General features: G+C 48.6%; 9 protein-coding genes across 9 annotated transcripts in view; 6 read left to right on the top strand and 3 right to left on the bottom strand.

Annotated features, from left to right (window-relative positions):
• Positions 1-346, bottom strand: part of CNA00530 (hypothetical protein) — a 2,069-nt gene extending 1,723 nt beyond the window's left edge. Inside the window, exons 1-2 of the mRNA XM_566480.2 lie at positions 209-346; positions 1-138 (exon numbers count right to left, since the gene is read on the bottom strand). The exon at positions 1-138 is cut by the window's left edge and continues 15 nt beyond it. Coding sequence (XP_566480.1) covers positions 1-138; positions 209-320 — 250 coding nt within the window. The 5' untranslated portion in view covers positions 321-346. The remainder of the gene's footprint in view (positions 139-208) is intronic.
• Positions 347-517: 171 nt separating this feature from the next.
• On the top strand, positions 518-2,095 carry CNA00540 (hypothetical protein). The gene is made up of 4 exons (XM_024656148.1): positions 518-968; positions 1,110-1,258; positions 1,429-1,550; positions 1,706-2,095. Exons 1-4 carry the CDS (start codon positions 845-847, stop codon positions 1,788-1,790), a joined length of 480 nt encoding a protein of 159 aa, XP_024511823.1. The 5' UTR covers positions 518-844; the 3' UTR covers positions 1,791-2,095.
• A 13-nt stretch (positions 2,096-2,108) lies between these two features.
• On the bottom strand, positions 2,109-3,302 carry CNA00550 (COPII-coated vesicle protein, putative). The gene is made up of 5 exons (XM_566482.1): positions 3,075-3,302; positions 2,935-2,988; positions 2,701-2,840; positions 2,454-2,599; positions 2,109-2,329 (listed from the first exon to the last, which is right to left on the bottom strand). Exons 1-5 carry the CDS (start codon positions 3,192-3,194, stop codon positions 2,205-2,207), a joined length of 585 nt encoding a protein of 194 aa, XP_566482.1. The 5' UTR covers positions 3,195-3,302; the 3' UTR covers positions 2,109-2,204.
• Positions 3,303-3,519: 217 nt separating this feature from the next.
• Positions 3,520-5,181, top strand: CNA00560 (hypothetical protein). The gene is made up of 7 exons (XM_024656149.1): positions 3,520-3,550; positions 3,679-3,730; positions 3,930-4,024; positions 4,163-4,314; positions 4,393-4,521; positions 4,615-4,733; positions 4,851-5,181. Exons 2-7 carry the CDS (start codon positions 3,698-3,700, stop codon positions 5,037-5,039), a joined length of 717 nt encoding a protein of 238 aa, XP_024511824.1. The 5' UTR covers positions 3,520-3,550; positions 3,679-3,697; the 3' UTR covers positions 5,040-5,181.
• A 120-nt stretch (positions 5,182-5,301) lies between these two features.
• CNA00570 (DNA-binding protein cre-1, putative) lies at positions 5,302-9,832 on the bottom strand. The gene is made up of 4 exons (XM_024656150.1): positions 9,635-9,832; positions 8,742-9,569; positions 7,521-8,701; positions 5,302-7,469 (listed from the first exon to the last, which is right to left on the bottom strand). Exons 2-4 carry the CDS (start codon positions 9,562-9,564, stop codon positions 5,619-5,621), a joined length of 3,855 nt encoding a protein of 1,284 aa, XP_024511825.1. The 5' UTR covers positions 9,565-9,569; positions 9,635-9,832; the 3' UTR covers positions 5,302-5,618.
• Positions 9,833-10,181: 349 nt separating this feature from the next.
• CNA00580 (conserved hypothetical protein) lies at positions 10,182-11,446 on the top strand. The gene is made up of 6 exons (XM_024656151.1): positions 10,182-10,413; positions 10,516-10,549; positions 10,792-10,879; positions 10,952-10,966; positions 11,124-11,370; positions 11,417-11,446. The coding sequence occupies exons 1-5, from the start codon at positions 10,351-10,353 to the stop codon at positions 11,134-11,136; spliced, it is 213 nt and encodes a 70-aa protein (XP_024512090.1). The 5' UTR covers positions 10,182-10,350; the 3' UTR covers positions 11,137-11,370; positions 11,417-11,446.
• A 3,241-nt stretch (positions 11,447-14,687) lies between these two features.
• On the top strand, positions 14,688-18,727 carry CNA00590 (specific RNA polymerase II transcription factor, putative). The gene is made up of 6 exons (XM_024656152.1): positions 14,688-15,209; positions 15,290-15,435; positions 16,303-17,064; positions 17,124-17,283; positions 17,339-18,059; positions 18,119-18,727. Exons 2-6 carry the CDS (start codon positions 15,364-15,366, stop codon positions 18,216-18,218), a joined length of 1,815 nt encoding a protein of 604 aa, XP_024512022.1. The 5' UTR covers positions 14,688-15,209; positions 15,290-15,363; the 3' UTR covers positions 18,219-18,727.
• Positions 18,728-18,830: 103 nt separating this feature from the next.
• Positions 18,831-20,262, top strand: CNA00600 (expressed protein). Its single transcript, XM_567080.2, has one exon. The coding sequence runs from the start codon at positions 18,952-18,954 to the stop codon at positions 19,906-19,908; it is 957 nt and encodes a 318-aa protein (XP_567080.2). The 5' UTR covers positions 18,831-18,951; the 3' UTR covers positions 19,909-20,262.
• A 1,205-nt stretch (positions 20,263-21,467) lies between these two features.
• CNA00610 (expressed protein) lies at positions 21,468-23,706 on the top strand. The gene is made up of 3 exons (XM_024656153.1): positions 21,468-21,829; positions 22,075-22,546; positions 22,598-23,706. The coding sequence occupies exons 1-3, from the start codon at positions 21,806-21,808 to the stop codon at positions 23,431-23,433; spliced, it is 1,332 nt and encodes a 443-aa protein (XP_024511826.1). The 5' UTR covers positions 21,468-21,805; the 3' UTR covers positions 23,434-23,706.
• The last annotated feature ends 474 nt before the right edge of the window (positions 23,707-24,180 follow it).

The following is a 24,180-nucleotide window of genomic DNA, read 5'->3' on the forward strand; positions in this document are numbered from 1 at the left end:
CATCGTCCAAGACAGTCTTCAAAGCGTTCTTTGTCAACTTCTTCCTCAAAGACGTCAAGGTTCGCAAAACACGGATAGTGAATCGAGGCTCGATAGTGGTGACGGCCCGACCGATCAAAGCGATGTTGTTGAGGATTTCTGCGGTAAGCGATTGTCAGCGACGGATCATGGACATTCATCATTGGACAGTAGGGCCAACAAGACATACCCTCTTCGACGGTTGGGACAGCTTCCACGACAGTCTTCTCTTCTGTCTCCTGGACCTTCTCGCCAGCGTCTTTGTTCTGGGCGTCTGCGAGCTTTTCTGGTTGATTAGCCATGGCGGTGACAGACTGTATAGATGTAGAGATAAAATGGAGCAAGGAGTACCCATGGAGGAAAGAGATGGCATCACGACGCGCAAGCCAACCAACCCCAGCCAGTCTCGGGGGGCTTCCCAAAATGTACGTAATCAACACGGTGTTCCCTGAAAATGAGATGTGCTGCTCTGCGTGGCTGATCTCTTCGTCCCAGTCACAACGCAGCTCTTTTTCCTCCCATACTTTTACAGCGGATCGTCTCCTCGTTTCGTTTACCATCCAACATCCTCCTCTCCAGCGCAGGACGCTGGGATATATCCGTTCACACGCCACGGACAAGAGCTGCGCCTAAACAACGCGTGCTTGACAGACTATCGTCCAACTTTCCATACAGCGCAAGAAGCTTTCGACGCGTCTGTACCACTCAAGCTTTTCGACGCACCCATCCTCAATCAATCTTCGAGATTTAAGAGATCAGATACTAAGACATACAAGGTATTGGAGAAGAGATATAGGGATAAATACACCAATCAACTAGAGGGAATATGGCAAGAACAGTAACGAGCCCAAGTCGAGGAGGTGGCCGATCAAGTATAGGCGAAGGGAGCCGGAAAACCAAGAACACGGCGAGGAAGAGTACGGGTGGCAAAGCTCCTAGACATAGCGGAGGTACGTCCTTCTTGTTCATTTGTCCTCTTACTTCTACGTTTACTCTTATAGAGTGGAAGTGGGAATGAGAGATGTCGACATGGTGGATGAGAGTGTTGCTGTGTTTGTGATGCTGACAAGGGATTCCCAAAAAACCAATAGTACAACGAAATCCTCCTCCAGATCCTAAATCACCCGCTGGTCCGAAAAAGAAGCATCGTTTCCGCCCTGGTACAGTCGCTCTGCGTGAAATTCGGCATTATCAAAAATCGACTGATTTGTTGATTGCCAAACTCCCATTCTCCCGAGTCGTACGTTCCCATATCCCTGCCTTTATCCTTGTCCATACCCCCGACCATACCCCATACGCATTCCTCCTATTCCATTCCGAACGCGTGAGATGCCAATGGGGCTGGCGCGGCCTGGCAATTTCAGTAATAACATCAAGCTGACCAGACTTTTTTGAATTTCAATTACGTAGGTAAGAGAAGTAGCCATGAATGTAGGCTCTGATGAGGTGGGCGAATATCGATGGCAAAGTTCGGCGATCATGGCATTACAAGAAGCAGCAGAGGCTTTTCTTGTTCATCTTTTTGAAGATGCGTAAGTCTTGATTCTCTTTATCCTCCTTACAATCACCTGCATTTCTTGCTCTCTTAGGAGAGTCGCCTTCTGCATTGATAGGAAGAGACCGACTTTTATCACTATTTGTGGAGAAAAAAACTATGCTAACGTACGCTACGTTCTGGGAAACACAGGAATTTGTGTGCCATCCATGCAAAGAGAGTGACGATCATGCAAAAGGACTTGCAACTAGCTCGGCGAATCCGGGGAAGATACTAGCGCGTTTCTGGAATGTTGTTGGAGAAGAAGAAAAAGAAGAAGACCTTGAAAGGAGAGAGAGGACAGAAGCTTATACTTACATATACTGTCATTTTTACATACATATATATATACCCAAACTGTTCGTTGATGTGCCCCGCCGTATCTTCCCGTTTCCGTTAGGTTTATTTATAGTCATATCCATGTGGTCATTCGTTCGTGAGCATCTTGGAGGCTGGCGCGCGCTGGGTTTAACGAAACTTGTTATGCAGTACTATCCGTGTCCGCCCCAAGATCCTGGTGACAATCCCAAAAAAAATATAAAAAAAATAAGACAGCTATGATATAAGAAATGCATCGTCCCATGTGTCGTAAAAGTATCTCATTTACATGGCTCAGTTGTAAATTTTCTTGCTCTTTTCTTCCTTCCACCCATCATAAAACCCTCTTCACCTCAAACCAGCTCTTCAGGTAATGAATATTCCACCCACAAACGCCGAGAAGGATTACGATTTGAGCAATGGACCACCATTTGACTCGAGAGTTTGTCGATTCGCAAGCTACCATACGATAACACCCGGAGGAAGGGAGCGAATGATATGTCAGCCTCTGTGGTGTGGCGTATGGTATGCGACGAAGGAGCTGATAGTGGTGGGAAAGTGGTGGGAAAGTGGAAGAACGCACTATTTCTGTGAACACGTTCTCGAACGACGAGGTATGCCTGTTCGTCCTTGACGAGCTGAAGACCAGCACTGAGGTCCCGGACTTCCTGTTCAACAGGTGCAATTTGTTCATCATCGCCCATGTAAAGTTGGCCGTGGACGTTGAATCTGGGGATACAGATACGAAAAGATAAATTCCGATTGATCAGTTAACGTGTCCTTGACTGATAAGAAGGTAGGTATCATAAGAAAGGCGGGCGAGCACTCACGATAAAGTTTTGGTAGTGTAACTGGACATTTCATTGCTAAAGCAAAATGTGAACCGACCTTCTTGGCTGGTAGTGATAGACCATGATCCTTGTGGTTGCTTGTTCTTGGTATGGATCACTTTTCCTTGAGGGTCGGTTACCTAAGAGTTTCCCAAACAGTACGAGTGTACTCATTCAGCTCTGGATCCAGCAAACTAACATCCAACGTATGCTTAAAGAGTAGGGGAAACGCACATAAAAGTCGATATCGAGATGTCCACCACCACCAACTTCATACGTCACTGTCACCTGCAAAGGCGCACGCATTTATGTATCAGCGCCATTCATAGCTTTATGGTCCTGACATATGAAGTACAGGAGGATAGTGAGCTTACCCTATCTTGTGGAGCAAGGACTTCGTAGAAACATTCCTTCTCGCCAGCTTCGATGTCTATCCGGTGGGCGAATGCAAGAGGGAGGGCGAGCAAGAAGGGGATGAGTGTCCGGAAGAGCATCTCCTGCTGAATGTGTAGTTTCTTCAATTGTTTGATTGGGCAGGGATAGGGTGTCTACCAAGGGTGAATACAAGAGATGGGGTATGTGAGAACGTATAGAGTGTTCGCTGTGTTGGTTGTAATATGAGGATCGACAAACGAACGATGACAACCAAGAAACATGGCAAACGTGGCGCGCGTCACAATAGGCACCTCAAACAAAACAGCAAGCCTAACAAAAGGGTAAAATGTTTTAGGATAGGCACGAAGGCTTTTGGAGCCTCGCCTGGCGCCAACGAACGCGCATTCTGTCTGGGTGCGCTCTTGAAAATACACTCCACTTTCACACTTCTTCGTCACCTTTCCATCAAACACCTGTAAGTCGATATCTCTACATGATCTCACAGCAGTTGTGTCCTGGCTGGACACGGCAGCGTAAATAATGGAAGAACTAAAAAAATGGTGAAAAGAATCTTTCGCTGATCCGTGCTCAAATTTCCTCCAGGTAAATCAAATCAGAAACAATGGCTGAACCCACCGAAACCGTCAACACCGGCGTGAGTCCCTCATCTTTTGGTCTTCTCTCTCACCAAGCATAAAATATCGACCCCTGTATACGTACCAAGTTGGGATTTCGTGTAGAGGACGGTATCCTTCATACTAGGCGTATGGCTTTGGAGGACGCAAATACCCAAATAACTTGGTCGAGGAAGGGTTGAGATAGACGAGTGCTGACGTTCCTTCCCTGCCTTTTAGGAAGAGCATGACCCCCAATTCGAGCCGGTAATCCGTCTCACTGAGCAGGTCGAGGCTAAGACCTTTGAGGAGGATGAAGAGCCTCTCTTCAAAATGTACGTCGTCCCCTCCTTTGGCTTTTCAAATGCCTTCTGCTGCTATTCAGAAAGAAGCCATCCCCAAAGAGTCATGGTTTTTCGGAAAAAAGAAGAAAAGATACTGATTGTCGAATAATTAATGCAATTGGATAACAGGCGAGCGAAGCTTTTCCGATTCCACAAGGACACTACTGAGTGGAAGGAGCGTGGTACCGGTGACGTCCGATTGCTCAAGCACAAGCAGAGTGGCAAAGTCCGACTTGTTATGCGTCGGGATAAGACTCTGAAGGTCTGCGCCAACCATATCCGTACGTTCTCTAACTGTCATCACTTATTTCATAACTGAAGGGGCAATTAAACTTGAATTCTGAACCGATTTGAAACAGTCTCTCCTGACATGAAGCTTTCTCCCAACGTCGGTTCTGACCGATCTTGGGTCTACAACGTTGCCGCCGACTACGCTGAGGGTGAGGCTTCCGCCGAGACCCTTGCCATCAGGTTCGGTAACTCTGAGAGTGAGTATTCTCTCTCTCTTCACCTCCACCATATCCTTTGCATCAGGTGATACAAAAGATCTGGATTACTGATATCGGCTTTCATCTGTCTAGATGCCAACCTCTTCAAGCAGGCATTCGAGGATGCCCAGGCCCACAATGCTAGCTTGAGCGGTGCCGCTCCCAAGGAGGAGGATGAGTCCGCCGCCGTTGCCAAGCCTGAAGCTGCCGCCGTAAGTTGTAATATCCAACTCATAATTTCATCCTCCCACTCATTCTCCCTTTTCTTTCATTTCTCTCTTCTTTCATTTTCTTCGCCTTCACAAACTAATCCATCCTTCTTTTCCTAGGAGTCCGCTGCCCCCGAGGCCGAGGCTAAGAAGGAAGAGGCTTCCACCCTTGAAGAGTCCAAGCCCGAAGAGCCCGCCACCGGTGCCGAAGCCGAGACTAAGGTTGCCGACGCCCCCGCCGCTACCGAGATCAAGGAGGAAGGAATCCGTGAGGCTGATGAGGCTGCCGCTGAGAAGAAGGATGAGTAAACGTACATAGTGACGAAAACAATGAGGAGCGGGGAATGAGAAGGAAAGAAAAAGGGACTTGAACTTTTTTTACTTTTATCCTTTTTCGTGTAGGATGGTGGATAGGGATGAGATGAGATGCGCATATGACTTGATGTCCTTTCAATATCCCATCGCTGTTTTCCGGCAGCATCGTTTTCGATTACCTCTAATCTTTATTTGTTGCTCTTTATTTGTTGCTGAACTGAAGGAATGCTGTCAGCAACGAATCATACTAATCGATGCACATTGGAGAAAAACATGTAATCTCTGTGAGATATAATTTGTGATGAGGAAGAAAAAAGAGGTCAGACTGATTGTAGGAGAAGACAGGCTTTAAAAATATGAATGGATCGACACAACATTGTTTTGTAAAACACTATGAACTACGTGTGATGACTGATATGCTACTGATGAAACAAGATTGCAATTCCACTATATTCTGAACGTGTTACGTCGGCTAATTATAACAGAAGCATGAAAAGAAAACACGCCACATACTACAAGTATAAATACAAGATTGCCCAGAAATTGGGCCTTTTTGGGAAGGTAGTCACGACATTACAGGGCATGGTACCGCTGTTGACTCTCACTCGACCTTCTTGGGTCTTTGGCTAGGCCTTCTGATTCATCTGGTTGATTGATGGGCACAAATAATGACGGCGCGTATCCACCCTGCTCAGGAGGAGGTGGACTAGGTGTAGATGTGTTCTCCAATGGAGTAGACTGCGGTGAACGGCGATTCACGACAAAACCTGTACTACCACCATTTCCCGTGGGAGAAGCCACGCTACTCTTTGTAGCAGGTCTGATCACCTGGAAACTCTTCTTCTTTCCGGGACCAACCACGGAGCCAGTAGCAAGACCGGCAAGTGGTGCCGGACTCATGGGGGAAATAGGACTGGCATGTGCCGATTCAGGCTGTGCCGGCGATTCAACCCTTGTCGGTGTTGGTGTAGGTTGCCCCATACGTTTGACTTTGAAGCTTGTCCCGGCTTGGCTCTCAGGGGATGCAGGTGAGATCGGCGTCACGCCGGGCCTGTCTCCGCTACGCCTTGTAACCACGAACCCTTTCTTCTTCGGTGAAGGCTTAGGAGCTTCAACACCAGCAAACAGTGAACCAGATTCCGTAGCGAGAGCTGCCTTCCTTGCCTTGTTTTCATCTCTTTCTTGCGCCGCAAGATCATCCAAACCCTTCTTTCCTATTCCCAGAACCTTTTTCCATCCTGATGGCTGTTCAAACTTGGAGATATCCTCAAATGGTTCCGGTTCTCTCATCCCGCTCGTCAACAAAGCCGCTTTCCTTGCCTTTCTTCTTGATGGTCCCGGCTCGTCATCAGACTCCTCGCTCTCGCTATCCTGTGCCCGTGCCTCATTACGATGGAACCATCCGGCATTTCGTCTTCCCTTCTTCTTTTGCCGCTCTGATTCTGAGTATTGGCTCGTCGGCGATGGGTCATTCTCATTCTTCAAATCATTCAACGACCGACGCTTGGGAATAGCGAGGACGGGTGGTCGCATACCCTCATTATTGGGGCGTATGCCTTGGGAAGTGGATGGCGATGGAGGATACGTCGTTCGCGGAAGACCAACCGTTTGAATAGGAGGAGTAGAAAGCTCGATAATGGCTGACGATGATTTCTGTCGACTATGGGGAGGAGACATGGGTCGCTGGCCTACTTGGGACACGCGAATGGTAGGCACAGGCATAGTCATTATGGGCGTGGAAGTATCGGACCCCGCATTAAGGTTTTGTATGTCATAAGGATTCTGGTAATTGGATCGACCCCCACGGACGACTGAGAACCCGCGACTAGGCCCAGATTGAACGTTGTCAAAAAGAGAACCGGGAGGCGGAGAGGTAGGTGACGTTACAGTAGGAGCATACGCTCCGGGCGGGACGTAGCCTGGCCCAGAGACGGGTCTCCAAGCATCCATGATATTACCACTCCCACTGGGTCTTTCATCTGATCTGTCATCCGAGCTTCTCCGGTCAACAGGGGGCGGTCCCAAAGGTGGCTGGTAGCCGACAGGGTAAAGCATCGGCGTGGAACCTTCAGACACTGTTTGTCTTGGGACACCCTGAGAATGTCTATCCAACATCATCTGAGTTGACAACGTTCCCGCAGCATAGACATTCTTGTGCAGCTGCCTTGAATCGCGTTTCCGTCTTCGCCTCTCTGCCGCTTTACCTCCTCGTACAGGATTGAGACAGTCGAGGTCCATGATGGCGGCGAAGATACCTCCGTCCAGAGGGTGGGTTGATTCATCAAAGTGTACACCACCGAAGAGACGAATAGAACCTTCGATGATTTTAGTGAGGAGCATCAAGAGGAAGAAAACAAAAATGATTGCTTGGATGATGAGGATGGCATAGGTGATCCAATCGGCAGCTGTTCCGGGCATGGATATCTACCAAGTCATTCGTCAGGCTTGATCGCAAGTGAGAGCGACATTACTCACAGTTCGACTTAGAAGCATTGCCAATACCACGGACACCAATCGCAATGCAGTTAAGAAAGCATTCGGCGCACCCATACTTGCACCTTCTCCCCATGGATACCACACACCGGGAATAATCAACATAGCGAGTTCCACGACGATGAGGATGATAGTCTGCGCAATCCCACTTTTCTGCCCCGCACCAACAACAATTCCAGCTATCAAGCTTGCAGTCAAAGAGAACACACGGAACATCTGCTTCTTCTCAACATAGACGGTGTACATCGGACCGATGGATAAAAGCGTTCTGGTTGCGTCGTACAGCTTGCCTGTAGGTGTGTTATACACTCGGTAGAGAATATATGCTGGTATAAGTACCGAGATGAATGCGAATGAAAAGGCAGCAAAGACCCTAGAAACGATGCTAGCCCGGCCCCCTAAGCAAAGCTGGTACATGGAGAAAATAGTGACGGGCAGGTGAAAGACGAGTATGAGTCGGATGAGGTTACCGTACAGCGCAGCGGCATGGAAAGCACCAGCTTCGCCTCTAGGTCGGAAGCGTAGCCAGATCCGTCGAAGAAGAGATGGAGATGAGGATTTGTGGCTGAAAAAGCCTGATTGCGTAGGGAGGACACCAAGGCCTTCTGAAGATGATGTTTGCGGATCAAGCGCTTCCTTTCCACCCAAACTACCGCGTGGGCTAGAACCCAACGTCGTGCGCTTTGCCGCTGGGCTGTTTTGCTTGTGCTCCTTAGTTAGGATGTATTCTGATAATCCGTGGAGGAACCAGAGCAATAAGCTGAGGAAGATGACTGCGGCTGTGATGCAAAGGAATATGGCTAGACAGGTACCAAAGAGGTCTTGTGGTCTGAGGCCTACCGCCGTCGCGAAAGATTCCATGCCATCAGGGGAATTGTGAAGGTCAAGGACAGGGTCAAAGGCATCCGCATCCAGATATAATGGATATAGAGGGTCTGTCATCTGGGTGCTGAACTGGGAGGGAACGGTATAGTTGTCGGGATATATACTGACTCGCTTTGAGGTAGGGTTGGATCCTTGGACAAGAGTTGTGTTCCACACCAAATTGCCCCAGGCGCCTTGGGCAAAAATTGGGTATGAAAATTCGGGCCAATTGACGGCAATCATGCCCAGCATTGAGGCGTACTGGATATGGAACAAAATATCCTTGACACCGGGAGTCACTGCCAGAGTCAGCCTTGCACAATTCTCAGTTCGACTCACCGAATCTCAGAAGACCACCGCTGACGCTTAATCTCTCTCCACTCAGACCACTGATAATCATCGTACCCCACTTGCGCATCGTCGCCTCCCTGTTGTTAGATCCTCCAGCCATCAACCTGGCGCCTGCGAGTTCCTTCTGTCCATATTCTGCTACACCACTGCCCACAATCCAACCAGTGACAAATCTGGCTCCCCAACTGACAAGCCAGAAGCCAGCAACAAGCGCGACAAGCCAGTAGCGAAATAGAAGATAATACCATCCAGAATCGTCGTATGGCGAGACATGAATATTGAGACATGTAAGACTGGCCGCTTCTAAAGAAGTGTCTACGATACGAACTTGCGTGTGTAGTGTGGTAAGAGCATAAGAACGGTAGAGTGGGATGGAGATGTTGATAGCAAAGTCGCCTGCAGGGAGGGGACAGTACGTTGTGTTGTATGGATAGTAAGGTTCGGGTAATGCGGCTGGGAAAAGGGAATTGCACAACCAAGTGGTTGAAGAGTATACCCTGGCCGTTGCAGCGTGAGTATCGGTGAACAACGTCGCAAGCTTGTTCGTCGAGTTGTCATAGCCCGCAAGCTCGGCTCCAGTGACGCCCACGAGGTCGAGTCTGAGGACATCATGTCCATCACCGGTCAGGCCAAGCTCTGTTGCCTCGTTTCCTGGAACTAGTGTTGCAAAAACTTGAGTGACGTTCAAAAGGTTCTCGCTCGCTGCAACAGGAGAGTGTGCGAAAAGACATGATGAGAACGTTGGCTGTAATGGAGTCGCCTGAACGTATAGGCCAGCTATCAATAAGAACAGAAGCAGAAGCAACGGCATAATGACTATCCATGGAGAGTCAGCGAATTTTTATGAGACGCTTAAGAGGCCATGACCGTCTAAGACTGACCTGATTCTGGACAACTTTTACGTTCACCAAGGGATAGGCAGGCAATCTGGCTTGCTATTGCAACCCATACCAAGGTAAGAGGGTATCCGGTACCGCTTCAAGACGCTGCTGAGAGAGGCAAGTGAAAGAGGAAAGACGAAATGCACACGTCGAGAATGGAAATTACCGAAACCGTCTCATCATATCCAAGCAGCATGCCCTGAATGCCCTGATATGAAGATCTTCCTTTCCCGCGGCTACTTTTACTATAGCTGATGAGGTGTGTCTTTTGTCTTCGTTTGTATAGTTCATGCTTCCTTTCATGGCTAATGCTGAGCTGTGCACGTCCGCAAGCACAACTTCAAGAAAGGTGAACAGCAGATAGCAGCGCTCAGAAGAGATCAAGGACAGATCGATCTCATATACACCCTACGTGCGTAGCAGTGCAGATGCACATCAAAGAAAGAGTACGCGGACGGGATCAGAATTGCCTAAAAAAAGGAACTCCATCGAGCAATTTCCATCATGGTGCAGTGAAATTCACGCCTATGTATTTTGAAAGGCCCGCAGAGCTTCATCCAAGTTACTCGCGCCTACATTTATCATCTCCACCTGCTATCCGCCGGTTCCAGCACGCAAGTAACGAACACGAACCAACTAACTGCTATCCTATAATCGATCTGCCTTGCTTCACCTCTACATCACTCACCTCAAGAAACCATCTTTCCATTAGCACCATGTCTGAGCGTCTCACCGAATTTGCCGAAATCCCAAGACAGTTCGTTAAGGAAGGAACCTTAGTATGTCCCTTCCCCATCTTCCACTTCTTCGGTAGTTTGTAGCTTAAGAGCTCGCACACTGGCATATTTGGTTCTGGCTGATGTTTGTCTGTCTCTGCACAGTTTGTGAACAGGTGTACTAAACCCTCAGCAGAAGGTCAGTCTTCATGCGACATTACTCTTTTGCTCCGTCTGTCCTTACGCCTATATGGCGTTCATTCGACTAGCAACTTGCAGGACAATCCACAATGACTTTATTCATTGTGGATTGTAATACCGTCAGAAGAAGGGAAGGCACTGCATGGTGCGGGCAGGATGTCTGTCACCAGGTTATCAACGGAGACGAGAGATGTTTCGATTGAATGAGCAGAAAGCTGACGGACGTGGTCTTTCTTATAGAATACAAGCAACTCTGCCGAGCTGTTGCTATCGGCTTTGGCGTTATGGGTGTTATTGGCTACCTTGTCAAGCTCATTCACATCCCCATGTAAGTATCGCCCTCTTTTTTTCTTACTTGCCTAGCCATGGACGCTGATTGCGGTCTTTCTTTGCGCTATAGTAACAACATCTTGGTGTAAGTCTAATTTCTATTGCTACGTTATCATGCACCATCCACCAGTATTCTCCGCTACTGCGACGTCCGGAGAAATGGACGGGCACGATAAGATGAGGGAAAGAAGCACGAAGAAATAGGATCAGGGTGGCTGACTACTCTTTCTTCCCTTCTACAGTGGCGGCGCTTAAAGGTACTGGTTCCAAGAAGAGAGTACAGTATCTGCAGGTTGGAATAAAAGGGGACAGGGGATGGGTTGTAGATTCTATTGATTTTTCTCAGTCGCATGTCGGGATATTCTTTTGCATCTCATGTCACTGGCATATCTCTTTCCTTCGGCACAGTGACTGAAAAGGCGCTGGAAGATCATCTGCGTGACTCTTTAGGCGATGTCTTTCATTTTACTTTCCATTTTAAATTTATGAGTATGTTTGACTTATCAATGATGAGGATGTCGCTCATAATAAGCAGATTCAGATAATCTTCCTAAAATGATTATTTCCATGGTGGTTTCAAGTTCAATCAAAACATTAATTAACCTTCCAAATTCGTTTACTGAGAATTCTCTGGCGAACCTGACCGTTTGAAGTCTCGTGTAAATCAATTCTTCTCTCAAGCCCCTTCATCCTGCATTTTGGCCGGCTGCATTTTGGCAAGCGAATGCTCGATCGGACGTTCCCACAATGATAACTGATCCATTTCTGACTTGACCTGTTTCGAGTTGCCAAACCGTCACCAATCATTCCAATATGTCCTCTAGTTTGTTATTCTTCCAAAGGCGAGAGAAGGCTTTCAGGCACTTGTAAGGGGCATGTGAGAAAAAAAAGTTGAGGTTCTCTTCATTCTTTGATATCTGATTGTTTATACCGACGTTAAAGCTGACTGTCTGCCCAGCGGACTGGACCTCCGATTTACACCCGTCTATCCTCTCACACAGGGGGGGCAGACTTTCGGCTTTAAATCTCTTTCACAACTTGATAACGGTGCCAGGTACGCTACTCTCATGAAATCCAAAGGGTACCAGAAACTCATACTATCTCTTCTACACCGTCTGCGTTCATTTAGACATCTTACGTAGCCCTGACAATTTTCTCCTGATTACACTGCAGGCCGCAGGCATCGCGCGCCGCTGAACATGTCCATTGATTTAACCGACGACAACTGGAAGCAGCAATTAACAGCGAGAACAAAGGGGCAAGGTGTAAGGAGTGTAGGGAGTAACCAAGTTGCAAGGAATGACGAGTGTAGCCCAGAACCCAAGGCCTGGATCATAGCAAGGCATAGCGATGTGCGGCTATGGGCCTTGATTCACGATCAATGCTGATGAACTAAATCGTCGTCAGTATTGCCTTCTTTTAAACGAGGAATTCTTTGTGCGAGCAGCGAACAAACCATGGTGGTAAGTGGAGTGGAATGGGAGCCGGGAACCGTCGACAGCTCTTACGATTTACAAGGATATAACTTAACTTACATAGCGCGACACCATGTGCCGCGTTGTCCAGCTACAGCTTGGTACAGTGTATGCCTCTTTGCTTTCTGTACTTTCATCCTTGCCGACGAAGCGCCACTTTGAGTTCAACCTCAGAACACCGCTACACGAAAAATCGTCTCAAACCAAAAGAAGAAAGAAGTAGCCAGGCATCGCAGATCATGGATTTGCGCCTGCTCCGTGTAAGATGTAGGATGTAGAATGTAGATCATTCACCCGATACGAGATGTACGGTTGCCTCAGGACTCACTCAGTCTGCGCATTCTTTAATGCTGATGAGGCCTAACTATATGTGAGTATAAAAATCATCTAACCACAGCCACCGTACTCTATCTGCTGTCTGCTGGATCTGCAGGCCCGGCTTACGTTGCTGGCTACTGACTGCTGGTTGTTGGTTGCTTGCTCCTCCATCACCCATCACTCGATCTTTTTTCGTCGTCCGATCGGTCAAAACTTGTTCTTCGGATTCCGAACTCCCAACTCCAGCAACAGGCCACAGCGGCAAATCCGCAACCTTAATGCTTTATCAAAGCAGATTTTACCGATCATCGGAAGGCCCTCTTGTTGTTGTTGTCCCCGGCAATTTCCTGTCGGATGTTAGGCACACAGTTCGCAGTTCTCCGCGTCTACTTTTTAAGTCTGTCTGATATCTACTATCGTTCCCCATCTTATGCAGTGAGTGAATAAGGAAAAGGAGCATGTACGAGGAGCAAATAGAATCGTTTATCGATCAAACCTTCTTTGGTCGTGTGAGCTTTGTCAAAGATCGAAACCTAAACCGAGGTTACACATTATCGCTTTCATCACTCAACGTACATCATAGACTATTTCAATATTCGAATTGATCATTGATAGTGAATAACACAGATGACAGATACAGGTGCCTTGCTCGCACATTCCAGACCCAGAAAAGCCCAGACGCAACAGAAAGGAAAAGAAAGAAAAAACGAAATGCACCCAAAGTGTGTTCTTACTACCTCATGTTTATGTATGAGTGCAGTCGAAACAAGTAATAATAACGCGAATAACGGGCAACGCATGCAAGGAGCAAAAAGGATAGTCTATAGTAACTGGTGCTTAACAGGAGGGCTATGAGTAAGCGGAATAGAAAGTTAAACCTCCGGTTGTGCTTTCTATTTGCCCGAGCGTCTTATTACTCAGACAATCGTTTACCATTATTTGGGGAGTTCATTATCACCGTTGATGATAGCAACCTTATTAAATGACTTGGAAAGGGGATCGTCCCTATTTATGCTCTCCAAGGCGCTAGATGCTGCTCGTCGTCGCCCTTCGTCGGCGGATTGAGTTCTCTTCTACTTCCGAGTCGGAGAAGTGCATGACATAGAGGGTTCTTTCGATTTGAAGAAAGGCCCAGTGGAGCAGAAAGGTCAAACTGAGTAAACAACAGCATAGTGAGGATAAGTCCATGGTTGTGCGCTCCCCACTGTAAAGCAACAGCGAGATATGGTATTCAGACGCGAGCGCGAGACGCGAAGAACCAACAGCAAGAAAAATGGACAGGAACAACTTGACTTGATATGTCACGTTACGTTCAGTCCAACAAGATCTTCCCGGCTTGACGGGGCAGGGTCACTTATTATGGTTCGTTCCTTGTTGTATTTATTTTGAAATACCCGCCCAATTTTCAACATCAACAACAAGACCAGAAGGGGGCAGTTATTTTGGAATACTTAGCAGTAAACCTAATTAGGTAACTACAAAGTATCTTATGTGTCACTTTGTATGTTGAATACAAGACTAGACGAGGGAGCCAAGTAGGTGCATTGTACTATATAAGGTAGAAACGAATGTTCCGGAGAAAACAAGGAGGTGGAACACGAAAGAACTCGTCGTCGCCCCTCACCCCCTCACCGCCGTTTCCTTTTTCCTCGGCCTTCGGGAGCTTTAGCTACCCTGGTTCGCCGGTTTTAATTGGTTAACCTTCGTGTCCGAGATGCCCAAACCTGGCGACGTTCCTTCTGTTGTCTTTTGGAGTCTTCTGTTTTTGACGTGCCTGAAAGATCTTCAAGGTTTTAAGCAGCAGGGAAAAGGAACGAAATCGCGAAGCGACTGAGCCAAAGCCCAGAAGAGAGGTCAGGGATCATAGAACCTCCCTTTTTTGGCCCAAGCAAAATACGTGGCGAGTTAGTTGCAGACCGTTACAAAGAACGTCGCCTGTAAATCGCGAAAGAATGCGTGAGACATGAGAGTCCGGCGTCAGCGGCTCACGATTTACTCCATCGCTGCCGTGGGCCGTACCCCACATTTCTGTATTAATTCTTTTGCCTTGTCCTCTTTGTTGTTTTCACTCCATCCACTCATCTCACCACTCAAACCGATCCAGCAAGGAAAGACCTCTACAGCGGTAAGGGGAAATCTAGGTCGGCCATCTCGTCATTCCGAATCCCTCAGTTGTCACCGATTTTCTCTCTATCTCGCCTTCCTTCCGATAAACCTTTTATCTTTCTCCTTCATTACAACTTCAAAATTCTTTCCTTCATCCATCAACTTTCCAGCTCAGTCGCTGCCAAAGACAGCTAACGTTTTGTGCCGCAACAGCGCAAATTTCGACGACGCCGGTATTGCCGACCACGAACAGTATTGTGGAACGACCTGTGGGTGTCGCCGAGAAGTATCGCGCTTCGAAGAGTGTCTTGCAACGACGTTTAGAGGGGCAGCCTACTTTCCATATTTGGAGGTTGTAGGATTTTGACCCCTGGAGTAACTTTCCCTGGCAGCGCATAGGTGGACAAATTCTTGGGTTCAACACTTATCGTGAGTACCATCGACATTCCAGAAGTCCAAGGAAGCATCCAGTTACTGACACAGGTACAAAATTCATTTCTGATTATCAGGTTATAGACGTAGACAAACACTCGCACCCTTTACTCCTTATCCTCCATTCTTACTCTCCCAACTCTGTCTCAAAATGAGCAGCATACATCACCAGGTATCAGCAACGTACGAGGGACGAACAGGGGAAGGAAGGACTGATGTGAGTGTGAGTCTTTCCCTCTTTGGAACTTTGGGCGTGTTTCTTCGTCTATCACCTCCGCGTTGCCTTCGTGGAATCTCGATGACTCGAGCACGGTTTTGCATTAAGCGTCCTTTTTACTCTTTCTCTGATCTGACACGCCAACGAGAGTACCTCAATGAGGATTCTCAGCGCCATGTTGGATCAATGAAGAGAAACAAGACGGAGGCAGATCGGAGATACTGGAAGATTGGCCATCAAAAAGCACTGAAAAAATGGAAAATGGAAGATGCCCCGATTTGATCGGACGAAGCGCGTTGGGCCCCTCGTGGGATCTGTACAAAGGAAGGGAAGAGTTCTTTGTGGAAGATGTTCAAGGCACGGAATCCAACGCCTTGAGACCTAGGAACCATTGCTGTTCTGGTTATTGACGGCGAATGATTGACATGTGAGCTGCGGTACTGGGCGTACTGTCGGTCTTCTTCTATTATCACGCCAATTAAGCACCGAGCAGCTGTCATGATCCGTGGCATACGCTTTGTGCATTATAGCTCGCCGGCCTCACCTACGTCTCTGCCATCGTACTTATGCCGTACGATACGAGATGTGCAGTTGCTTTGTGGGCACTCTTTGTGGGCACTCTTTCCCTCGAATGTTTCGACACTAGGGGGTCACTCTGCTTAACATTCAGTGCTGAAATACAAAAGTGTCTGATGGGGAGAAGTAAAGCACATGATTAATCCACTATTACTCCTTCCCTTCCCTTTGCTATTCTTTTTTTTTCTCGCTTGGTTCCATCCATGGCATCAATTAATTATGCCTTGCACCTCGGCTCCAATTATTTTGACCATTAATTCAAATCAGTTGCTAACAATTGTGCTGTTTGTTTATCAGCCGTATCCCCAGCAACAGCATTATCCTACATCGGCGCAACCGTCTTTCCAGCCTCCTCCGCCTATATCACCTCCATCGTCTTCTCCTTTCGCCTTTGCACCACCTCCCCTTGGAACTACGCTGCCTCCAGGAGGGACATCTCGTCCTCCATTGGTGTCACATCACTCTGATCCACCACCTGTCGCTCAACCTATATCCTATTCGTTCATGAAGCAGCAACAGCAACTACCACCTCCGGCTCCTCACCATGGAAGTTATCCCTATGTCACCAGTATTCCCATGAGCTACCGTTCATATTCAGGGGATAGTGATAGGAACTCCCCTCAATCACTGAACGGTAGGGCGCCCGCCCCAAGTAATCCTTCTACTCATTCTGCTTCAATATCTGCTCAGTCAAGCCCGTTACCATCGAATTTTCAGTATCAGCGTCAAATGCTGCCCGGACCGTATGAAGCGCCTGTGGGACAAACATTACCAGATCTAAATCGTTCAGCGACGTATCCTCAAGGTTATTACAATCCTGGGTACGCATCGGCCTTATCTACGGAGATGCCCCGTTCGCTTTCGTACCCCTCTGGATACTCTCAGCCGTACTCTTATATCCCCCCATTACCATCACCCACGTCTTTTCACCCGGCCATTCCTGGCTATTCATCGCTTACGAGACATCATACTCTTGGTACGGGGCCTTCGTACGCGTTTAGCAGCAGGCAACCTGTTCAAGATCGACCGTTCAAATGCGATGAATGTTTGCAGAGCTTTGTAAGCATCTTTTGACAGCACATGTATTGAGAGGGTAAAGTTGGCTTACGATAGCTTAGAACCGTAATCACGACCTGAAACGTCATAAGAGAATCCATCTCAGTGTCAAACCCTTTGGCTGTGAGAAATGTGGTAAAACATTCTCCCGTAAAGACGCATTGAGAAGACATTGGCTAGTCAAAGGATGTCGAGGTTCTGAGGGCGCTACCGCACCTATAGGTGAGTGATTTAGAAATTAGCTGTATCAGATTGCGTCTAATAAGCGCGACGATAGTGCCGCTTTACCCTCTTTCTTCGACTTCGTCACAGCCGCCCGCACTTTCTCCTTCTACGCCCACTTCGCTGGAGCAACTAAAAGGTAACCCTATCACGGGTTCATCCTCATCCTCTCGGTCTAGCACCACCCTTCCACCCTTGTCAAGTCTTCCCCAGCGTCAATCAGCCGATCAGTCACAGATCATCCTCACTCCTCGTGAACCTTCTGGCTTGACACTTGCCCAAGCGGCCGCTCCTGTTGCTCAAATTTCTATCAAGACGGTCGATCCGGCTGTAGGAAATATTGATGTCGGAAGCGGATCAGGAAGCGCTGGGTCAATGGGAGAAGGTTTCGCACCCGAATACTTTGACAGCGTTGTACCGGTTAAATCGGCCAGTGGCACGTCGACTGATGCCAGAAGTAACGTTTCACCTTTCTCTAGTACATGCACTTCACCACCCGAAAGTATTCAACCTCAGCCTTATCGAAAATCGACTCTGACCTTGGCGTCTGATGGGACTGGACCTTCGCCATCGAGCTCCTATAACGATACTATTTCTTTTGCTCCGAGTAGCCTTGGGGCTGAGGGGAAGCCTGTGTTCATTACGCCGTTTACACCAACAGCGCAATCGTTTGCTATGCAGCAGCAAGGAACGAATGTCAGTCAGACTTCTTCTGAAGCGGCTACGATGGAGAGGCAAGCGAGTTCGGATAAGATGCCTGAGACATGGCAAAGATGGTGAGTGGCAGTTTGCTTTATACTTGATTTATTCTATCGCTGACTTTTCTTTTTTATAGGCATCGTCCATCGTTCCCCTTCCCTGCTCCTCCTGGAATCTCATTCGCCTTTGACCCTGCAAGTCCTTTGGAGGGGACAGACCCGTCATACGCCCAGTAAACGAAAGTAAACGAACCATCCAATTTATCAATCGTCCAACCTCTTTTTGTTATTTCCTTATGGGACGTTGTACTTTTATCTTTTCATCGTCATTGTCTGCTGTGTCATTCATCTTCAATTTTTTTCTTGGGATTCTTTTACTCTGTCAAACTTTAACAAACATTCGTGTCTTTTTTGGGTTTTTAGGGACAATCGCCTCCGCATCTCGCATTTCGCATCGTGTCGTGCAATTGCTCATCAATGTCTTTATCTAAGACTGTTATGACACAAGGCCAATTATTATTGGTACTCTACATAGCATCATAGTAGAAAGATAGAAAAAAAAGTCTCTGTCACACCTTCTACTAGTAGGGAAAAGAAAACAATCATTCGTATGTTGCGCAACAAGTCCAAAGGTTGTTAAGACCATGATATGTATCTTCAGCTTGCAGCGTCTGTCTTTCTCGTCCCCTCGGAGCAACAAAAATGGTCAGCAGTTTATTTATTCAAGGTTTATTATCTCAACCTTTTTTCTGTATATCCTTTGTGCATGTATCTACCCAAAAAAAGGAGGACGACATGGGACGCATCATCACCATCGAAAAGAATGACCAAACGATGTTTTTTTTTTTTTTTTTTATGGCCAAACACGTACATCATTAACATCACTCGACTCCCACAACACGTTTCGGCTCTCGATCACTCTTCTTCCCACCCACCAATAACCTCCTTCTCTGAAAATCAACCACTAACCATGTCCTCATCATCTTCCTCCTCCGACAGCCCTTCAAGCCATTCATCTTCCGATTCTCCGTCTTTTGAAAGATCATCGATCGACATCTCCAACCTCGATACATTCCTCTCTTCTTCAATTACATCCCCCTACATCCAAGAAACATACCCACCTACCGATCCATCCGTTGTCTCTGCCGTCTCGTCCGTGCTGAAGGGCTCATCGTTCGATATCTCTGTCCCCAGAGAGGTATCAGCTGCTTTAAGCGAGAGGAGTAGCGCTGTAGAGAGGGAGGTGAGGGAAATTGGAAGCGGGAAGGAGAGAGACAACGGGGAAAGGGTTGGGAAATGGATGAGAGAGAGGGCAAAGAGGTTGGGGGAAATGGTTGAAAGTTGGGTTAGTAGCGGCGCAACTTTTGCGCCATTCTCTTCCGATCGGTCGTCCGGTTATTTTTCCGGTAGTCATAATGATCGTCTCTCAACAGCGACGAGCATTCCAAGTCCCGGTACATGTGCATCAACCAGCAGCTACATTTCCTCTACACCACGTTCGACAACAGCCACAGCCGCGACCACAGCGACGACGACGGCAAGCGTAGAACTTTCCTCTGCTTCCCGACGCAGACTCGCGACTACAACAGCTGCAAACCTCAAATCCTCCCCACCAACGATCGACCCATCCACAGTCCGCAAAATCATATCCTACATCCGATCTGCCAACAGCAACAGCAACCCACCGCTTAACGAAGAGCACTGGTGGACAGCATATCACGCGCTCCGCAGTCCATCCGCCTTTGGCACCCATGGCGTACCTATCCCTCTCTCGGAAAAGTTGGCCAGGATGCGAGCGCTGAGATGGGAGGATGTGGAGAGTGATGTGGGATATGAGAGGGCGAGAGCGAAAATGTTTTTGGGGGATGAGCGTCTTGCGGGATCGCATTTGGAGGGATGGGGCGGATCGACATTTGGAGTGGCATGAAGTTGGCTTGTTGAGGCTTGTCTGCGGTTCTTCAGGTCCGGCCGGTTTACGGGTTACTGATTAGTAACTACATGTTAAAAAAATGCTTTTTAGGTCCAAAATGAAAAAGGGCAAAAAAGGTACCGGCCCGCCCTAAAATGTAGTAAATGGTGGGTTTTCAGACCGGGGAAATCATCATTGGTGTGTGGGTGATGGTAGAAACAATTCAATTAATGGTTCCTTTGGTGCTGGGTAATGAACGGTTGAAGAACAGGTTGTAAAACGTCCAAAGTGAAAAAAGTCGAAGAAACGATGCGAAAGCATGGCTGGGTGCATGATACGCGATATGGGAGATTCCAGAACTTTCAGGGCTTTGGCTTAATTAATTAGAGAAATTCTATAAAGTGATTCGCACTACTTGATTCCAGCTGCAGCCAGACAGCCCACTTGGCCACGTAGGGTCGCGACCATGAAGGGAAGTACGAAGTGGGGGAAGCGGGAGAGAACAAGCAAGCGAATAGCGTATAAGGTGGATGCATGTGTTCCTTATTTAAGGATCCTAAAAAGTCTCCTTGATGGTAAGCATGCTCAAAAGTACGTAACCACGCCGGAGACTATTCAATTATTTCATCAATTATTTCAACAGCCAACCGAGAATGAACCCCTGGGGGAAGATCGTTCACTTCTCTGCATTTACTCCATTTTCAGCCCCCCTTAGGTCCATCCGGAGCACATTACAGATTACAAGCCATGAGATCTCTTTTTTATTTATTTATATGCGGTTGGAAAACATGAGAGTGTAGGAGGAATGAGGAGAGGAAAAAAGAAGGCCTTTGGGGTCGGAGCACGTACTCTAAATATATTCATTAAACGCACGCTGAGAAGCTCACAGCGCACAGGCCGCAGGCCCGCAGATTTCGCAACATTCGCAGAACCGCGGAAACGTGTACGTATCGTGAACATTTGTTTTGACGAATGACGAGAAGACGCGCCGTTGGTGCCGTCTCGTTTCGTTGGCTTTGAAGAAAAAAAATGCTGTTCAACTTGCTTACTTTTTTTCTGTTATCGATCAGCACCGAGCATGCGAGCGTCATTTTTTTAGTTATCTTTAAGGACTCTTTATTTTTGGGGTGGTTGCGGTTTCGCGATCTCTGATCGATGTGTTCTGTACACTGTACGGGGAGGATGGGGGCACAGAGAGGGGCACGGGGGCCCTGGGCCGCGAGAGGAGGCCTATGACATTTTGGATATGGATATAATGAGCTGGGAGAGTTTATGGATTGATGATAGCCCTTTCTACTTGTTGCCCACACACTCGACTGCAAAGCCAGGTTTCCATACATTTCTTCTGTTCGGCACCTCCACTTTTTGTGCGGCCACGACACCCCGAGCGGCGGCCGAAGGCAGAATGGCCAGCGCATTGTTCTGGCGGTCCAAGCGACGCACGCACGCGGAGCGCACAGACCACAGCGCGCCCTACCCGCCGGCGAACCCACCGCCCGCCGGGAAACGTGGCAAGCCCTGGTCGTTCTTGCATAAAAAAAAGAAAAAAGACGCCCCTCCACCCACCGCCGTCTCCCGAACGGACTTGCCCGCAGCGCACGGACCCATCTTTTCCAACACCTTGTTCGCATCGTCGTACATCCACTCGCCGGCGCCACCTGCCAGGCGGACATTCGCTTCCCACTCCGCCGTCGACTTTTCCGCCCCCCACGCCTATCCCGCGCGCACGCCTTGGGCCGCTGGCTGGGACTCGACGGACAGCTTCGATCTCGCAGAGCCGGAAGACGACGACGCCGCAGTGCATGTCCGGCTGGGCGACTTTCGGTCGAGAGCAAAGCTGACCTGCCAGAGTGTCCTGTCGTTGGGCAAGAAGACGGTCGCACGCCGGCTCCGGAAGGGATCCCGCGCAGAAGGCATGCAGTCTGAAGTGTGGACAACTGTGAGTTTCTGGCTGCTCCGTTGTTCGCATCGCTCGCTCCGTTCATGCTCGTCTACAGAAACGAGCTCCGCCCATCGTATCGTATGCGCATTTGCAACATATCGATACAGGATAGTCACTCGCCCAGTCGTGTCTGGCTTTCCGTGTGTATGTGTATTGCCGTGTGTGCCCACGGCGTTCATGCGCCCAGATGCCTCTCCCGTTCTTGGCCGCTCCGTTCTCAAGTGCAGCGCTGACTTTCCCAGTCTTACTCTACAGAAATCTTTGACATGTCCGCCCCACCGCCCGTCCCCGCCCGCTCGCGACTACGCGATGCTGCGCCTCCCAAAATCGATACCTCTCGCGATGCCCGCGATGCCTCTTCACGCCTCAACGCTGGCAACCACAACGACAACGCTAGCACCCCAGCTACACCTTCCACCCCCGACCTTCGCGTCCCCACCATGCCCACCTCTTCATCTTCGCCTCTATCTCCTTACTACCGCAAAGCCTCTCTCCAAGTCGATTCTGTCAATCCACCAACGACCCCTCGTCTGAATTCACCTTCTACACCGTCTTTTACTATTGGCCCTTCGTCACTCGCTTCGCCTTCCAGCGGCCCCTTGTCTTCGTTCGGGAGAAAGAGGCAGTCCAAGGTGATGGAGAAAGATCCTAGAGATCCTTATAAAGTGAAAGACGGTGCCCTGAAGAAGAAGGCCAGTAGTGGTATATATACTCGTGAGTCTCAATAAAAAACCCAGAACATATACTGACCTGACAATCTGCAAGCTCCCACGTTCCCTGGACCAAGCGGCCACCACCTGCCTCTCCCGCAACAATCCACTAGCACACTCTACACCCCATCCCACTCCCACATTCTTGACGCACCAGGCCAAAGCGCGGGCTTGGGTCTAGGCCCCATGTCCCCATCCCAATCCTCGTCCACCCGATCCTCCGCTTCCGACCACTCGGACTCTACAGCCCCTCCGCGCACACCTATAAGCCCCACCAACCGATTCGGCAAAACGTTCTCTAGCAATGTAAGGCGGCTGTCGAGTATGGCCGCCTTGTCCGGGATGACTAGTCCAAGCAGGGAAAGAGAAGAGGAAAGAGAACGGGAGGAGCAGAGGATGAAGGGTAGGGGAAGTGAGGGTGCGAGTATAGCTGGGAGCGGGAGCTGGAACTGGAGCGACGGGCGGAGCAGAAAAGGGAGCGCGCACTCGCATTCATACTCGCATACATTCTCGTATTACCCCTCGGGAACACCATCCCTCGAGTCGGGCTCGAGTTGTGATCCACATTCAAGCTTGGAGCATTATGCGAACCCTCAACCTCTCGTTGCTTCCCCCGCTTCCGTCTCCGCCCTCACACCCGTCCCCCCACCCACACCCACCCCCGCCCACTTTTACACGCCGTCTTCACCCTCATCTCCACCGTCAACCGCTTCCCTTGGTATACATTACAGTGTAGAGGAAGAACCGGGAGATGGGGTAGAAGGCGCGGAAAACAAGGTACCAAGACCGAGCCCGCGGACAAAGGGCCGGAGAAAACCTGTACCGAGATTGTTGGAGGACGAGGATAGGAATCTAGTGGACAGGATGGACGGTTTGCATGTGGGGTTGTGATGAAAGGGAAAAAAAGTCGACATGATGGACGTTTATCGGAGGAGGATGTTGTCTGTGATTCAAAACCAAAAATCGAAGCGTTTGCTTATCATTTGTGAAGACTGTTCGAAAGTATAGTGTTGTACTCTCCCCATGTCTATCAAAATTCCTCTTCTTATCCATGGTCTCCTTCGTTGCTTACTATATTATTGCTTTCGTTTATCATATGCCATACGTTCTATAGTTACATCCCCACCTCACCTTTGTATGCAAGCACAGCACCATTGCCTTTTTTACATGTCCAGAAAAAAAAAAGGAATGTTACCTAGAATACGCAAACCCGAATCTCAACGATATCGTTTTGCCCTTTTTCACTTTAATCAAAGCACAGCAACTCTCCACCGGACAGCTTCATAACCCCACCCGAAATGTGTCACCGCCGAGCCTAGCACGAGAAACGCGCTCTGGCCCCAGTATATTGCCACCCCGCCGTCGGTGATGAGATTGTTTGACTGAGAGACTGAATGGCCGATGATGGCTGCTTGGGCTATGAACGCTATCCACGTAAAGCTTTTTTTTTTTGGAGGGGGACAATGGATTCCCTATAGTTTCAGCGGACGCAAACTCGGGGAGATTTGAATGATGCTACCTAATAAACGAGTTGAGCGAAAGGAGAATGAAAACTTACATGAAGCAGACGGCGACAGAGATAGAGTGGACCATAACCAGACTGTAGAGTTTTTCTTTATTGGGCGCAGGGTTTTTGCG

This window comes from Cryptococcus neoformans, chromosome 1 (genome assembly GCF_000091045.1).
Source record: "Cryptococcus neoformans var. neoformans JEC21 chromosome 1, complete sequence".
Taxonomy (NCBI): domain Eukaryota; kingdom Fungi; phylum Basidiomycota; class Tremellomycetes; order Tremellales; family Cryptococcaceae; genus Cryptococcus; species Cryptococcus deneoformans.

What these genes read in the sequence shown, in the direction of transcription:
- CNA00550 (XM_566482.1), bottom strand. Translation starts at nt 3,194, where the DNA reads ATGCTCTTCCGGACACTCATCCCCTTCTTGCTCGCCCTCCCTCTTGCA. An exon ending in ATCTCGATATCGACTTTTAT is followed by an intron (nt 2,841 to 2,934) that starts GTGCGTTTCCCC and finishes GGAAACTCTTAG; the next exon opens with GTAACCGACCCTCAAGGAAA. An exon ending in TACACTACCAAAACTTTATC is followed by an intron (nt 2,600 to 2,700) that starts GTGAGTGCTCGC and finishes CTGTATCCCCAG; the next exon opens with ATTCAACGTCCACGGCCAAC.
- CNA00570 (XM_024656150.1), bottom strand. Translation starts at nt 9,564, where the DNA reads ATGCCGTTGCTTCTGCTTCTGTTCTTATTGATAGCTGGCCTATACGTT. An exon ending in CGGTGGTCTTCTGAGATTCG is followed by an intron (nt 8,702 to 8,741) that starts GTGAGTCGAACT and finishes TGACTCTGGCAG; the next exon opens with TGACTCCCGGTGTCAAGGAT. An exon ending in CAATGCTTCTAAGTCGAACT is followed by an intron (nt 7,470 to 7,520) that starts GTGAGTAATGTC and finishes ATGACTTGGTAG; the next exon opens with ATATCCATGCCCGGAACAGC.
- CNA00610 (XM_024656153.1), top strand. Translation starts at nt 21,806, where the DNA reads ATGCAGTCTGAAGTGTGGACAACT. An exon ending in AGTCTGAAGTGTGGACAACT is followed by an intron (nt 21,830 to 22,074) that starts GTGAGTTTCTGG and finishes TGACTTTCCCAG; the next exon opens with TCTTACTCTACAGAAATCTT. An exon ending in CAGTAGTGGTATATATACTC is followed by an intron (nt 22,547 to 22,597) that starts GTGAGTCTCAAT and finishes ACAATCTGCAAG; the next exon opens with CTCCCACGTTCCCTGGACCA.
- CNA00600 (XM_567080.2), top strand. Translation starts at nt 18,952, where the DNA reads ATGTCCTCATCATCTTCCTCCTCCGACAGCCCTTCAAGCCATTCATCT.
- CNA00580 (XM_024656151.1), top strand. Translation starts at nt 10,351, where the DNA reads ATGTCTGAGCGTCTCACCGAATTTGCCGAAATCCCAAGACAGTTCGTT. An exon ending in TCGTTAAGGAAGGAACCTTA is followed by an intron (nt 10,414 to 10,515) that starts GTATGTCCCTTC and finishes GTCTCTGCACAG; the next exon opens with TTTGTGAACAGGTGTACTAA. An exon ending in TACTAAACCCTCAGCAGAAG is followed by an intron (nt 10,550 to 10,791) that starts GTCAGTCTTCAT and finishes TCTTTCTTATAG; the next exon opens with AATACAAGCAACTCTGCCGA.
- CNA00540 (XM_024656148.1), top strand. Translation starts at nt 845, where the DNA reads ATGGCAAGAACAGTAACGAGCCCAAGTCGAGGAGGTGGCCGATCAAGT. An exon ending in AGCTCCTAGACATAGCGGAG is followed by an intron (nt 969 to 1,109) that starts GTACGTCCTTCT and finishes AAAAACCAATAG; the next exon opens with TACAACGAAATCCTCCTCCA. An exon ending in AACTCCCATTCTCCCGAGTC is followed by an intron (nt 1,259 to 1,428) that starts GTACGTTCCCAT and finishes TCAATTACGTAG; the next exon opens with GTAAGAGAAGTAGCCATGAA.
- CNA00590 (XM_024656152.1), top strand. Translation starts at nt 15,364, where the DNA reads ATGAGCAGCATACATCACCAGGTATCAGCAACGTACGAGGGACGAACA. An exon ending in AAGGAAGGACTGATGTGAGT is followed by an intron (nt 15,436 to 16,302) that starts GTGAGTCTTTCC and finishes TTTGTTTATCAG; the next exon opens with CCGTATCCCCAGCAACAGCA. An exon ending in CCTGAGACATGGCAAAGATG is followed by an intron (nt 18,060 to 18,118) that starts GTGAGTGGCAGT and finishes TCTTTTTTATAG; the next exon opens with GCATCGTCCATCGTTCCCCT.
- CNA00560 (XM_024656149.1), top strand. Translation starts at nt 3,698, where the DNA reads ATGGCTGAACCCACCGAAACCGTCAACACCGGC. An exon ending in GAAGAGCCTCTCTTCAAAAT is followed by an intron (nt 4,025 to 4,162) that starts GTACGTCGTCCC and finishes ATTGGATAACAG; the next exon opens with GCGAGCGAAGCTTTTCCGAT. An exon ending in CCAAGCCTGAAGCTGCCGCC is followed by an intron (nt 4,734 to 4,850) that starts GTAAGTTGTAAT and finishes TTCTTTTCCTAG; the next exon opens with GAGTCCGCTGCCCCCGAGGC.